The 16,036-nt window shown below is 39.5% G+C and overlaps 1 protein-coding gene across 5 annotated transcripts in view; it reads right to left on the bottom strand.

The window, feature by feature from the left end:
* arel1 (apoptosis resistant E3 ubiquitin protein ligase 1) overlaps positions 1-16,036 on the bottom strand; it is a 62,455-nt gene that overhangs the window by 46,184 nt on the left and 235 nt on the right. For 3 of the 5 annotated variants that reach the window (XM_079631887.1, XM_079631883.1, XM_079631884.1), the window contains exons 2-5: positions 14,749-14,826; positions 14,203-14,447; positions 5,668-5,836; positions 2,762-2,982 (exon numbers count right to left, since the gene is read on the bottom strand). In XM_079631887.1, the coding sequence (XP_079488013.1) occupies positions 2,762-2,982; positions 5,668-5,836; positions 14,203-14,350 (538 nt within the window). In that variant the 5' untranslated portion in view covers positions 14,351-14,447; positions 14,749-14,826. The remainder of the gene's footprint in view (positions 1-2,761; positions 2,983-5,667; positions 5,837-14,202; positions 14,448-14,748; positions 14,827-16,036) is intronic. The other 2 variants (XM_079631885.1, XM_079631886.1) reach the window with 1 other exon arrangement.

The following is a 16,036-nucleotide window of genomic DNA, read 5'->3' as shown; positions in this document are numbered from 1 at the left end:
TAAATGAGAGTGAGAGAGACAAAACTGTGTGTTATTCCAGTGGTCCTCTCTGTGTTGTTTGCGGATCAAAGAGTATAGAAGGTACTTCTATACTCTTTGTGCGGATGCCACAGTTGGACTCGTCATGGCAACTCTCAACTCCCAGCTGCCACTCAGAATTCAGAAAATGCAACTGAACTGTTCAGTGCAAACTCATTATAATTAAAGTCAGTTTATATATATATATTGTATAAATTGAAATAGACATATATAAATACAAAATAAAATATATACAAATACTTAAATAGTTTTGTGACCCAAAATATACAGGGTGGTCACACAAGCGGCTGTTGACAAAGACTAGAGCAACGGGGGAGAGACTCATTAAATCATAAAAACTGATTTACAGAAATAGAGCAAGCGGTCGGTATGTGTGATGATTATCAGGGCCAGTAGCTTTATATGGAAACTGATCAAACGTTAAATCTGAGGTAGTAGACGTATATATTTCTGTCGGTTGTTTAGTTTCCTTAACTTTATATGGCAGTGCTGCACTGGGGCTTCCCTCTGGATTCCCCTGTAGTCAGGACTTGTAGCTTAATAGACTAATACAGTGATATAAAAGACCATACTTGCACCTTGTTATGAATGTAGGCTATACTATATAGGCTACAGGCATACAGATGGACTCTCTGAGGGTAATGCATTTTCCACGCAATATTACGCAATATGAGCACAACACATTTCCCAGTAAAATACTGGCATAAAGTTGGCTTGACATTGAACATTTGATATTTGCAAGTTTAGGGACCATCTCTAAAGTTACATAATATATTGGTATACAGGTTTCTAACTTCAATAGCATTTGAAGAGAATGTCTTACAGTCCCAACTGTAAAGTGTTCATGTAGGTGTCAGGTGTGATGCACACCTTTTAGAGTTTAGATATTGAACAAAATAAACAGTCAAATCATGTGTAATTATTGCTATTTTTTGACTACCACATGAGCTCATATTTATTTTATTATCAACAATATAAAAGGTGTGCATCATGCCTGACACCTACTACATGAACACTTTACAGTTGGCTTCATGACTGCAAGTCATTCTCTTCAAATGCTATTGAAGTTAGAAAACCTGAAAATCAATATTGTATGTAACTTTAGAGACAGTCCCTAAACATACAAATATCAAATGTTCAATGTCAAACCAACTTTATGCCAGTATATCACTGGGAAACGCTTAGCATGAAACTTTGCAAGTTACGTTCATGTCCTGAGTCCATCTGTTTGCCTGTTCCTATATAGTACTAGAGCCTACATTCCCAATAAGGTGCTAGTGGATTGCAGGGGAATCCCGAGGGAAGCCCCAGTGCAGCACAGCACCAGTTAAGGAAACTAAACAACTGAGAGAAATATGTCTACTAACTCAGATTTAACGTTTGATCAGTACGTCAGCATCGGGAAATAATGTTATAATCTCATTCACAGTAGAGAAATCTGCATGTACAAAAGTAACCGCAAAGACTTAAATGTAAGTGCTCTTTATCAGTCTTTATCAGCGTTTCCATATATAGCTACTGGCCCTGATAATCATCACAAATACTTACCGCTTGCTCCATTTCTGTAAATTAGTTTTTAATGGATGAATGAGTTTCTTGCCCGTTGCTCTAGTCTTTGTCAACAGCCGTTTGCACCTCCTGCTGGTGAGATTGACTAACAGCAGATGGAGAGTATGAACAGGTAATCTATTGATATTCCTGCAGCTCCCGGATGTGAAATGTTGAATTTAAGGAAGCGAATTTGTAAAGCGAAATAAAATGGACTTAAAATTGCCTGTCGAATATTATAGGTTGTTTTATACAACATAATTAAGTGAAATCTGAAAGGTGAATATGGATTATTGAATTTTTAATAATGAAAATGTGTGTGAAATGTTTTAAGTTGAAATATTCAGAGCTTAAATATTCAACTATGTTGAATTTCAGCCCATAAAAATGCAAGCCCTAAAAATACAATGCATTAAAATGCAAGCACGGTTAATCCAATGCATTTTTTTTGTGCAATTTAACAAGGTTTTTTGTTTAAAAAACATTTGGCATTATTTTACTTCCACACCGCTCCCTCTTTTAGGCTATGTTTACACGGAAACGATCTGAAGAGAAAACGCAAAAGTGGCGTTGCGTTATCACTTTTTATTCTGCGTTTAGACGAGCGTTATGGGGGGGGAAATCTGCGTGCATATGGTGACACAAAAGTGTGGGAAATTCGATGTAGTGTGCACTCCAGGCGGCTAGGTGGCAATGTGAAGCACTGAAAGTGAAAGAGCCGCTGACACAGTTTTTAATGTTTAATACGGTAAAGCTGCTGCTTTAACCCTTGGCGCTCTTCACGTGTCGCTCAAAAATGACAGATTTTTTTATTTTTATTTTATTTTTGTCAATGAAATTAATGCTATATTTTAGTTTGATAATGTTTTGTTATTTTCCTGTACTGGTGCATGCCTGTGACATAAACGCGTATGCGACGCCTTCACTGTCTAGCAGGCTTTTGCGTTTTTATCCTTTAGACGGGAACGCGATGGTGGAGCGTTTTTAAGATTTGCACTCTGGAAGGTGGTTTAACTTTTTTGCGTTTTTTAAGCCCCAAAAACACCGTCGCCGTGTAAACGAAAGGCACATCCGATAAAATATTTTTACATTTTCACCCGCAAGCGTTCTCGTGTAAACAGGGCCTTAGTAGCTTAATGTAAATGTGAATAAATTCAAACAGTACGTCACATACCAAAAGACCACTTCTCATTCAGTCGCCTCTCAGCAAGGCTGTGCACCAGCTGAATCTCGTAGTCTTGATCTCTGCTTCCCTTAGATGCCTGGAGGACCCTCACGCCTGTGGACAGTTTGATGTAATCCTCGTAGTAATAGCCCCACGCTGCCAGAGAGAGCTGAAGCTGGCTGTCAAACTGGGCTAGATCATCCAGGGTAGTGCAGCCCAGGGTCTTCAGCCTGCCAAAATATAAAGAAGGAGAACCATTATATATTAGATAGGATAGACAGGTGAATGGATGTTTGCAGAACTCCAGAAGTTCCTGACATTTATCAAACATGTTAGAGGTGGCTATGGTTTGATGATAAGCAAGGCTTGATGGTTATTTTTCCCCCAACTTGGAGCACGTGTGAAGCCTGGTTTACACTTGCTGCATCCGCAAGTGTGAAACTTGCGGGTAGTCTGGTCGAATGAAATGTCCTCATTCCTTTATATTCCCCGGGACTCCCATGCTGATATCGTTCTCTCATTAGCAATTGCGCCCTGCTTCGTACACCTGACCTGCTCTTTCAACAGTTCAAAAACCGTAATAAAGTTATAATTGTGCCGATGCTAGTAAAATCTATATATTGAAAAATGTGTAAAGTTTTTTTTTTTTGTCTTTCCTTCCTGTAATGAGGCAGCACCGACAGAAGCTTTAACAGTTTTTTTTGTGTAAATAAAATACCAATAATAACCAGAAAAAAGTGCACGCCGCAAGTGCACTTAGGGCGTGTCCGCTTTTGCTAGTTTAACGACGGGAATAATGATCGGCGCGCCCGCGCATGGTCTAAAAGGGTTGTCTCTATTCTCTTACAGAGTAATAGGTGTGTTTTGGGCATAACTTGCAATAAACCCGTCAGATTATCATCTCCCATTCCCTTTAAAAGCCAGTTGCACTTGCGCCATGGCGGATTGATTCGCTATTTACATGACGGAATTTGCAAGCGTAAAAACTGAATGCTTCTCTGGCGAGGAAACGGATATGCTTGTGTGCGAGGTTAAAGCGCGAGCAGACCATCTATGGGACAAAGTGTATGCGCGTTGTGGACCCGCCTATAGGTGCACATTACTAAAATAAAATGAATAAAACAAATATATTTAATTTCTTTAACAAAAATAAAAAAAATAGCAGTCTATTTCAGTTGCCTCAAAATAGCAACGCACCAACAATGTGCCTGAGCACACCACGTGCCATGGGCTAACAGATGGGCGCAAATGCATTTGCTATTTAAACAACGTGGCGCAGGACGTGAAAATTAAAACTGCGTCAGGCTGAAACTAGCAAAAGACACTTGCCTGGCACTGCATTGCGCTGGATGTATGATAGGGCCCTATGTACAAAACGACTGTTAATTACAAACAAACCCAAAATACACTACCGGTCAAAAGTTTGGAAACATTAAAGGGGTCATCGGATGCAAAATGTACTTTTATATGGTGTTTGCATATAAATGTCTTTGCAGTGTGTGGAAACAACCACCATACAAAGAAAAAAATCCATTCACTCCTTTTTTTTTAATCCTCAAAAAGCCTAAACACTCTCAATAATCAAGCCGTTTGGATTTTCTGAGCAATATGATGTCATATTGCTGATGCTCCGCCCATGACCACAGATGGACTGTCCCGTATTAGCATATTTCCACCCTCAGCCATTTGTATAGGCTACTGTCCGCCAAAGCATCACTTTATTTGTTTTGTGTCAACACACCCCACGGAAGAGAGGGGTGGGGTGAGCGGTTGCTCATTATCATTTAAAGAGACATTGTGAACAGAGATGTTTTTGAGGAGGTAAAAAGGGTGTTGTTTAACACAACCATTGAGGAATTTTAACCAAAGTATGTTACAAACTTTGCATGAAGACCCTAAAGAATCATACCAACTTGTGGACAAATGGGCATCCGATGACCCCTTTAAAGGAACACTCCACCGTTTTTTGAAATAGGGCTTATTAACTGTCTTTCCTACATTTAGATAGGTGGGTAAATGCATTCTTGTCTCAGTGCATGCATTGTTTTAGTTTGGCAGGGTCGCCGCTAGCTTAGCTTAGCATAATGAATGGAATCCTTCGTTGCCAGCAGCATGTCCTGAGTAAAAGTGATACATAAAAAAAAAAAAACCCACCTAATTACTTCTTGTGGCCTGCGTATTCACATCACAACAGTACAAATAGCGATGCAGATTAAGACTAGGCGATTTCCTAGGCAGATATTGATTGGAACTATATTAGGGTGAAGCACAGGCGAAGCACTGCTACTTGGGCGCAGAGATATCTCAATTAAACAATGTCAATGTTGAATTGAGATTAATGTTTTAGATCTTACCTGTTTATAAATCCATTTTGCACAGTGCACAAAACAATCGTCCAGACAAGATGATAACAATAATATTATCAAACTCTGTAAACAATAAATCAACTCTGATTTAATTTTCAATACAATCAAAAACGGAGACGCAAGACGTCAAGTTAAATGAAACGAGAGCACGTCCGTTGTGATACATGGATGTGCGCTGCGTTATAATGCGTTGCTATTGACGACTGGTGATAGAATCTTGCTTATAAAAGTGCATTGAGCTGCTTGTTTTATTTGTTGTTTGTTGATTTTGAAATATAAAACTTGTTGAAATGTTTTCAGTGTGAGCATCCGTTCTTTTTGAACACTTTCATCTCGTTTTAACAACCGTTATAATATTGATAATCACGATAATTTTGGTCACTATAATCGTGATATGAAATTTTCATACCGTCCTTACTGTATAGTAAGTACTTTCGTACAGTTATTACAGTATTTATAATCAAATAAATGCAGCCTTGGTGAGATTAAGAGACTACTTTCAAAAACATTAAAAAAACCTGATTAGCAATAATGTGTATGTGAACTCACGTGTGATAGTAGTGCTCCAGGCTCTGGGAACAAAGCCACTCCTGGAAGGCAAAGTCTCTGAGCAGCTGCACGTGGGCCTCAGTGATCTCCCTCCAGTGATGCTTTTCCTTTACTACTTCCTTCAGTCGAGACAGCACACATAAACTCAGCTCCTCCAGAGTCTGAACATCTATAAACATTCATAAACAACAGACACAAATGGAAGCAAGATGTGACCAGGCAGACAGTTAAAGTGCTCCAACACGTTGCTCTGTGGCACATAGGTGCGGGCTGAGCGATAAAATCAGCACAAAGTCCAAGGGCATCATGTATAGAGTGTCTTTTCTGTCTATCCTGTTGGTCTTTCATTCAAAATATTTTTTTTGTTTTTACTTTTTCTTTCCATTGACCAATGATGACTACTGTTGCTAGTAGCAAACACAACTTCCACTCACATCTGATTGACAGATAAATAGATTATTCTTATTTCTGTCTGATTATTTCAGCAGAAATTTTGCATTCAGTTCAACAGTAATACGTTAAAGAGAGTAAACTTTATTATTCAACTGAATTGTGCATATGCATTTGAGACAATTACGTTATGTTCTTGCTCTGTCCGTGTAATAAATGCATGTCCTTTAATTCGTTTTTTTTAGCGCATTTACAAGGTTATGTCATTCCTATTACCCATTTCAGGGGTGGCCAAAAATACAATTTGAAATTAATCAGAGCTTCAGCAATGTATCTTCCTATTTACAAGTAAAGCTTCATATTGTGAGCTGGCTACTTACTATTTTCAGCCTCAGTTATCTATCAATTTATAGCACTCAATAAAAGTAAGTGGAAAATCAAACTAACATTCTGTCTAAAATCTCTATTTGTGTTCCATGAGAGAATTTCATACTGGCTGTACGAAATATCTTTAAATTAGTTATACATAATGCATCAAATTTGAATTAACTAGAATTATGTGACAAGAATCACAATGAAAACTACACATATTATGGTTGTGGAGACAAAGAACCACTCAATGTGAGGTGGATCATTAAAACCGTTTAATGTATAACTAAATGTAATCTAGCCAACCAACATGTTTTGATCACAACCCCGAGCACCTGCCGTTACACAAAACTACGGCTGGGAAATTGCTTGCGAGCTCCCATGACAGCAGAAATCAGTGTATGCCCAACATAAAAGTTTTGAAATGATATTTTATTCTACTTTTTTCTTCATGCATCTCTCTCTTTCTCTTCTGGCTGAAATCTGAATTGCTGCATTGATTAATCATAAGATATGGTCTGATTTTAATTTAACTCACAATTATAAACAAACACAATCGAATCCTACTAAACTAGTAACACAAAATGGAGTGGGAGACATTACTGTTAGTTGCACTAAAATTACCCAACCAGCCGTCGTTCGCGGAGCTGACTCAGCTCTTAATGGCACCCCCGTGGGCCAGTTCTGTGGAGGGCATCATTTGGCACCCCAGGACGGATCTGTGGGATCTTCATGTCTGGCAGATCAGCGGGCCCCGGGGATGACAGATGTGTCGCAAAGGGTGCTGAATACTAAAGCAGAGGCTGGGACTCCCTTCTACTAGGCACCAACATGCTAATAAATGGAAGGTGTTTGTGGATTGGTGCAAGACGCATAATGAGGACCCAGGGACATGCCCTGTGTCAGTTATGTTATCATTTCTGCAGGACCACTTGGACAGCAGGCGCTCGCCTTCGACACTTAAAGCCTGGAACATACCAAGCCGACGCAGACGAACTAGCGCTGATGAAAGCCGACTGTGTTGTCGCCTCGCGTCGGGGTAAAAAGCTGCACTTGAACACACCGAGAGAACTACAGCCGACTGTCAGCTAGAATGCGAGTTCTGCGCCTGCGTGTAAATGTGACAACTGTCAATTTCTGCAGATATATTCGTCATGCAAAAAGGGAAACCGACACTGCCGGCTGCAGATACACAAACCGTAAACAAAGCCATGCGTGCTTACCGTTTTGAATATCAATCCTGCAACAAAATTTCTTTATTTCACTCTGCACATGTTGATATTGAAATATTCACGAAGGAACATTCAGGTAAGATAACGTAACATTAGAACAGCCTTCTATCTGTGCTGTTTTAAATTCTTTACTTGCTGTTTGGCTATTATTATCGTGCACTGACTCGTTCAGTAAGCTGAACAGCCAATCAGAGTTTCCTCTTTCACCGACGGCCCGACGCCGATTCAACATGTCAAATCGGCCGAAATCAAGCCGACGAGGACCAATTTCAGCCGACGGTGCGGAATACACTGAGAAAACTTAGGTGGCCGACGCACAAAAACTGCCCGACGGCCTACCGTCGGCTTGGTGTGTTCCAGGCTTAAGGTGTGTGTGGCTGCTACCGCATCTTTTAATACTCAGATGGACCAATGCCCGGTCGGGAGTCATAATTTAGCAACGGCTTTTTGATGGGAAGGGAAGCGGATAATTGCCCCTCGTCTTTCTATGATGCCTGTTTGGGACTTGGCATTAGTTCTGAGTGCACTTTCCCAGCTGCAGTGCTCTTGTTAAAGACGGCGCACTAGCTTGCTTTAGCGTATTGAAAGCATGTGGGAGACCTGCAAATGCTGTTCATTAACCCCACTTGTCTGGAGTTCGAACAGAATGACTGTGTAGTCTGAAGCCAAGGTGTGACTATGTCCCTAAGGTGCTTACAACATCTTTCAAAGTCCAAGATATAATACTGCAAGAATTTGCCCTGGAGGGGTCGTGATGGAGGCCACGACTGCTTCACTGCTGTGTCCTGTATACACGTTGTGTGTTTATATTGAGCAGTTTCATCTGTCGTAGCAGCTCTTCGTTTGTTTTGGAGGCAGTACCAAGGGTATGCCAGTTTTGAAACAGAGATAATCTCACTGCATTGTGGAGGCGATTGCTTTAGCTTACGCTTTGCAAAGTGAAACTTTCCAAAATGGGGTTCGGCATTCCTCCACTAGTGGAATGCCGTCCTTGTGGGCTTGGACAAGAGGTATGTCTATTCAGGATATTTTATTTGCCACAGGTTTGTCTTCTCAGAATACCTTTGCTAGGTTTTACGAACAAGAAATCCTTCTTTTGCACTGCATGTATTGTCTGTGCAAGGGCATTCGAGCCAAGCGGTCATTGGCTCACCACGAATGCCTAGGGGCTTTCGCAGTGGAGGAACCATTTCATAGTTCCTAGAACTATTGGCGGAAGTACCCGGACTTTGGAGTGTTCGCACCGCAGGAAATAGGAACGATTGTAGTTCTAAGAACTCCTTTTGGAGGAACTAATTTAGCTCCTTCTTCAGAGTAGGGTCTAAACCAGCACTATAGGAACTACCAGTGACGTTAATGTACGCTGATTGGCCGAATGCATGGAAAACACCAGCACCTGCCGTTTTTTAAAAAGCTGTGTAAACACACAGATTATAGCCTTTATATTTACTCCAAAAAATTAACTCTACAAACATGGAAAACAGTGATAGATTGACTTATTAACCTTTACGCTGAGGAGCAAATCCAACGCAACTTTGAGGGGACCAAGCAAAACATGATTATGTATTTCTGCTCAGTTAGCAACACTGGACATCAACACATGGCATATGCTAATAACTTTTCATTACTGTCTACTTTCTATGTATAACAGTTCTATCTAATAATGTATTAGACAGGACTTTTAGACAGATCATAAACTGATGAACACGGATAATGCGAGCACCGTGTGACTCTGGCTGGCGTTCTCAGCGCTGTCAAAATAAAGGTCCGCCACCCCGTCAAAATAAGTCACAACAACTTCAGAGTTCCTACTGGCGGTGCGAATGCAACAGGGACGACGTTCCTAATGGAACCATTAGTTCTTGGGGAACCACCCTGGTGGCTAGTTCATAGAACTATGTTCCTAAAACTACCTGGTGCGAAAGCCCCTTATGCTACGCCCCGTTCTTGGCGAGACGTGGTGTTGACTAGATCGTATAGATGATAAACGACATTCATATGCACTGTACTGCTGTGTGTGCAAATGCGATATGCTGAATATTGATGTCATCATGTTAATGCCAGCGAGGCTCTCATCAGTTCTTTATTCACTTACTGAGTACTGTTGTGCACCAGCATTTGATGCCGCTCCGATTTTGTATGCCTGTTCAGAGCAATGCTTGGCTTGCAAGAGTTTACAGTTGGCTGATGCCAAGGGTGTCAGCGCCGCCCCAGTACTCTTGGGTTCACTGGCTAGCATGTGACATATTGCTCTTGGGCTTAATGCAAGTATTGGGATTATAACCGGTCTTTGACATGTGGCTGTTCTGGCTTTTATTGTGACTCTTTCCCCGCTTTGTCGCCAGATAGTAGGGATGAGTCATGATTTTAGAATATTTGATTAGTTGATTTTATTATAGAATATCGAATAGGTTGTGCGACTATTGTCTTTAAAAAAAATCCCCATGTTTTCGGTTCTGATGCAGTGGTGACACGTTCATGTAACCAGAGGGTGGCGCTGCCAATAACGCATCTAAAAGCTGTCAATCAACTCTCAGACAACAGAAGAAGATACACATTGTCTCACACCAGAGCATGTGAGCGGAGTGGTAATATTTCCTCCAGAGCGGAGAGTGCCTTTCTGAAGATTACGCTCTACTCGCTCATTCTGCCCTTTGTGACATGCTGGTTCGAAAATATGTAAAAAATAAGTAGGCCAGGGCTGCCTGTGCATGACTAAAGTTTTTTTCTAGTCAATTAGTAGTTGTTAATTTAAGCCATTAATCTAATCGCATATTTATATTAATTGAATTACTTAAATATATAGGCCTATGGGAGAGAATACTAAACCATAATGAGTGTTTTCATAATATATATTGCATATTACGCATCTCAAGCGTACACATAAAGCTTGAGGATCGGCAAAGGACGACCACAAAGGATCGGCAAAAGTAATGATTATGCATAACATAAGACATTTTAATTGTTTATTAATAAATAAACAGTGTTTTCTGTGTCAGTGTCGGCTGCAAAGATAAAGTTGACGACGCTGACTCGCCATATTCGCAGTGAACGCACCTATAAAGAGAAATGCACACTTCCTACAAATTAGTCTACATAAGCAGAGAGTAGCCCATTTCTTTTAGTTTTGAATTGTTCTTTTTAAAAGTAGACATTTTAAGCTTTCTATAGATATTTTTTCAGGTCTGTGAGGCAAGTAAAGCCTATAGTTTTGGTTCATTTATGAGAACAGCTCCAGTTCACGTGCAATGCAATTGCGCCGGCGCCTCCGTGTCCTGATCATATTGTCTGCTATTTTTGCTTCTTATTTATCAAATCCAGGAAATTGGTGGATGAAACATTGATTAAAATTAAGATACAATTTATACAAAACGAAATTCACTTTAAAGAAAGCCTTTATACAATTTAAAACTTAATTTAGCGGTCAAAATCATGTCTGACCCACTCCAAATGTCTCCCGATATATTGGGTATCTATCTTATGATCCTATCTTACTCATCTCATGCGGTTCCCTTTTCATATAATCAACATAGATGAAATAAAAAAATAACATTATATAATTTAAACATAAATATGAAACTTATGTTTAAGTTTAAGTTATATTTAAGCGTCACACCGCTCCGCTTCGCTCACATGCTCTGGGGCCTCATTTATAAAACTGATTATGTGCGTAGGATCCTTACTAAAAGTGTACGTGTGCCCGAAAGCCAAAAATGGCGTGCACAAAAAAATATTCAGACTTATAAAACCGTGCGTACGCCAGAACCTGCGCAGGATTCACTTTATAAATCCCAGTCAGCGGAAGATTCTGCGCACATGCGTCTCATCCCCGAAATAACCATATATGGAGCTTACAATACCTAGTTTTACTATGCATATCCTCATCAGCATATCATTTGCATCTGATTATTCATCCATGTGATAACATGTTTAACGGTACAAGACATTAGGAAAATATAAAATACGGATGTGCATCACATTATATTAATAAAAATCATTTAGTAGCCTATCCTTGCCTTGTTTTTGAATAAATAAATCAAATAGTGTAAAATACATTTCAGAGAAAGTTTTTCTCAATCTTTTCCACTGACCAAATAGTATTTTTAATTTATTTATATTTTTAATGGAAAAAGATAGATCTTGTTGTGCATTATATTTGCACAATCTGCTATTATCATGATAATCAATTATCTCTGTAGCTAAAACGTGCATTTTTTACAAATTTTGTAAATTGCAATTTTTTTTTTTTTTACTTTTCAGTAAATTTCATGTAGTTTAAGTGTTTAACTCCATTAATGAGATTAATCTAAATGTTTATATCAGAAGTAAAACATTATTTTATTTAAACTGTTATTGTGAACATGCACTGTATTTATGATTGGGACTCATAATGAAGATTTACGGTTTTACTTCATCTGCCGTTAGATATGCGTCAGTTTCACTAAACGGCCCAACGCGCTAGCTGGCGCGGACATATGGATATTTGCTTCAAGTGATAGGCTTGGTGAGTGAAATTATATTTGTATTATCTTTCTGTAGACCTATATGTCTAATTTTCTTTAGATTCTGTCTAAAAGTGACCAAAAAGACATAACTCCAGCTCACCATCGGTATCGCCAAACTGCTCCGTCTCCAAAACGTTTGTACGCATGGGTCAGAGTTTGCGTGCAGGTGCGCACATTTCCCCGTCAAGTTTGTTTTTATAAATCAAAACTTATGCGTCGGAAGTGGCGTACGCCTCTTTCAGGGCCCGTTTTGTGCGTACGCAAAAGTTATAAATGAGGCCCCTGGTGTGTAGCCTACACCTGCATGTGTGCGTGCATGTAGAGGAGGGGTACGATTTTTAAAAAATATTGAATAATACCCAGCGATCTTTGAATATTAGTTTTGCTTGAAATGCCCATCCCTACCGGGTAGTCACTGTAACATGGAGGGATGTTATACGATCCCCATAGCGTCAGCTACTGACACAATGTCGAGTGAAAATATCAATGCAGAAAGCGAACATCTCTGGTTACCTAACGCAACAATAGTCCCTGAGAGGAGGGAACGAGAAATTGCATACGCTATGCACCTGTTTCACACAAATTCAAATTGTGTTCTTTCAAGTGTTTTTGATTCATTTTGGATGTATTTATTTTATGTTTTTTTGGAGTGTTACTGTTTGGTTCAGTTTGGATATATTTTATTTACTTTAATATTTATTAACATAGTTCATATAAGTAACAAGGTAATAAAAGACAAGGATCACGCCCTAAAGAAATATACTGCTCTCTCCATAAGTCAGGATGTACAGTTTATGGCCATGGCATGGTGCTGAAACAAATATGAGTGGGAGTGTTTGAAAGCAGGTACCAGATTGACCTGGTATTTTGTACCGGTACTGCAGAAAGGATGATATCATTAAATTTCAACTGACACCTATCAACTTGGTACCAGAGTATCAGTACTTTTGAAAACAATTAGAACTAAATAAAACAAGCGGTATGATTTCTCCCTGCCTTATACCATATCAAAAAGATTAGTTAGCAAGTTACTGAATTAAGGGCCCTGCCCAAAGGCACATTCATATGCACTTTCGTTCTTGTGGACTAACAATGGCTGCCATGCGCACGCTTAACCCGTTAAGTCCAGTAGGGTGCCCCATTTTGTCATTATAGGTTTCAGAAGGGTGTTCGCGAGTGCCCCCTTTGCGGTTGATATGCGCCCTCGATGTGCACTTTTGCAGAATCTGCACTGAAGCGAGCTCTGCAGCAGACTCATTCCCAACAGTCAAAGCGGCGTTGCGTCACGAAAACGCGGACTCAGAGGAAGGCCGCGAGTGTTTAGGGCAGGGGTGGAGAACGTTGGTCCAGGAGGGCCATTGTCCTGCAGAGTTTAGTTCCAACCCTAATTAAACACACCTGAACAAGCTAATCAATGTCTTCAGGCTATAATCAGGTGAGTTTTTTTCAGGGTTGGAGCTAAACTCTGCAGGACAATGGCCCTCCTGGACCAACATTCCCCACCCCTGGTTTAGGGTGCCATTTGGGACAGGGCATATGTAAACAAGGTTAGGTTTAGCTTTCCCTAGATTTGAAATTACTTAGTTCCTTTAAAGGATTTTTTTCTGAATTGTGGGTGTGAATTGGACATCGGGATACCTCCCTGAAATTACTTTTTGCTGGTTGGGATGTCTGTATACACCTAGGATGACTTGAGGATGAGTAACACATGGGCTAGCTCAGATGTGTGCATGAGTCACCGTGTCACTGCTTTATATGTGCTAGAAAACACTAAAAACAGATAATATGGCTATATCTTAATCCGGAGGATCACTTATGTCATCATTATACATCATCATCGACCAGTCCTAAACCATGCTATATGGTAAAGCACTAAGGGATTATAGACATAACAATATGCATTTATGTAAAGCTGCTTTGAAACATTGTGTATTGTGATATAAATTTGACTTGACTTGAAATATAACCAGGACATAATATATAATCGCCAACATGCTCTCAAGAACAAAAAGTGTTCGTTTTTAAAGCGTTTAACTAACCTTCAAACAAATACTTGTATTCGGATAGGCTGTGTCCCTGGAGCCATTCTTCAATCTGACTTTCCTTGCCTTTCTTCCAGCGCACCTCCCAGAACAAAACCCACAAGACTGAACAGAAGAAGAAGGTCAGCAAAAACAGGCGGTCCATCAGACCATGTTCAGCCTCCGCTCAGACCTCTGTGAGCTCAGAGTCTGCCTTCTGCTGTCCTATCTGGTCCTGACCACCTCTCCCATGTCTTCTCCTACTGGGAAAAAAGACAGGATACATACAATTCAGGCTTTGTGAACGATATTTGATTGAAATGTACAAACATGCGCAGAGCATTCAGAAAGTATTGGAACCATTTGATTTTTTTCATATTTCGTTATACTGCAAACTTATGCAAAAATGCTTTAAATATTTTTTATTCACATCAATGTATAGGCCTATTCCATACACAAAGAAGACAAAGCAAAAAACTGATTTCTTATAACTTTGCAAATTTATAAAAAATAAATATAAAAATATTACAATAACACTCCTAACTCAGTACTAAGTAGAAGCACCTTTGGCAGCGATTAAATCCTCAAGTCTTTTTTGGGGTATGATGTGACAAGCTCTGCACGCCTGGATTTAGGGATTTTCTGTGGAACACAAAAAAAGGATATTTTGAAGAACGTTGGGAACCAAACAACATTGGAGTCCATTGACTTCCATTGTATGGACAAAAAACAAAAAAACAAAAACCAGACATTTCTCAAAACATCTTCTTACAGTTTTGGAACGACATGAGGGTGAGTAAATGATGACATTTTCATTTGTGGGTGAACCATCACTTTAAAGATATCTCTGTATTTTGCTATCTTCAGTTTTTCTTCTACCAGTACCCCATTCTGCCATAAAACTCAGATTGGTGAAGTGTTACAGTGATGTTTGTCCTTATGAAAGTTTCTCCCATCTCCACACATGACCAACTGGTTCTTGGTCACCTATCTTCTTAAGGTTTGGCTGGGCAGCCAGCTCTAGGAAGAGTCCTGGTTATTTCAAACTTCTTTCATTTCAGAATTATGAAGGCCACAGTGCACTGGGAACGTTCAATATGGTAAAAAAAAACAATGTTTTGTATCCTTCTACAGATCTGTGCCTCGACACAATTCTGCCTCTGAGCTCTGCAGGCAGTTCATTTGACCTCATGGCATAGTTTTTGCTCTGGTATGCCTTTTCAGTTTTTCTTTTTAATAAATTTGCAAAGTTATTACATCACAGATCTGACTTTTGCTTTGTCATTATGGGGTGTAGAATGTAGACTGAAGCGGAAATATAAAGCAATTCAGCATAACATTGCAACATAACAAAATGTGGAGAAAAAAAATTAAGAGGTCTAAATAGTTTCTGAAAGCAGTGAAGTGTTACAGGAGTTGGGAAATAGGACTGTGATCTAGACATTTTTAAAACGCATGCTGCAACTCAACTAAAATATTTAAAGGGATAATTATTATTTTGTGTTGTGTTTATATTATAACTTTCGAGATGAGCATGTGTTTAATCAGTAATTTAAGAATACATTAACAACTTAGCATCCATTCGCATGCCCTTAAGGAGCGTCCGTCTTCATCTGGCAATCTACACGTGCTGTACTACAATATTACTGTAGCTCCACCGTTAAGTCATTTTGGTCTTTAAACATTAAAATATCCTGTTATCAGTTACAGTACAGGCTTTAATACAGTACTATATTGGTGCATACCAGTGAAGCAAAATACAGAGAAAAATGTCCTTGAATTTTTTTAGTGTGTGTTGCCTAATGAAATAACAATCCAACCATGCATTTCTTAAACTCTCACTCACAGTGGC

The sequence above is a fragment of the Phoxinus phoxinus genome (genome assembly GCF_949152265.1).
Source record: "Phoxinus phoxinus genome assembly, chromosome: 13".
NCBI classification, from domain to species: Eukaryota; Metazoa; Chordata; class Actinopteri; order Cypriniformes; family Leuciscidae; genus Phoxinus; species Phoxinus phoxinus.
This window is presented reverse-complemented; position numbering and strand designations above follow the sequence as displayed.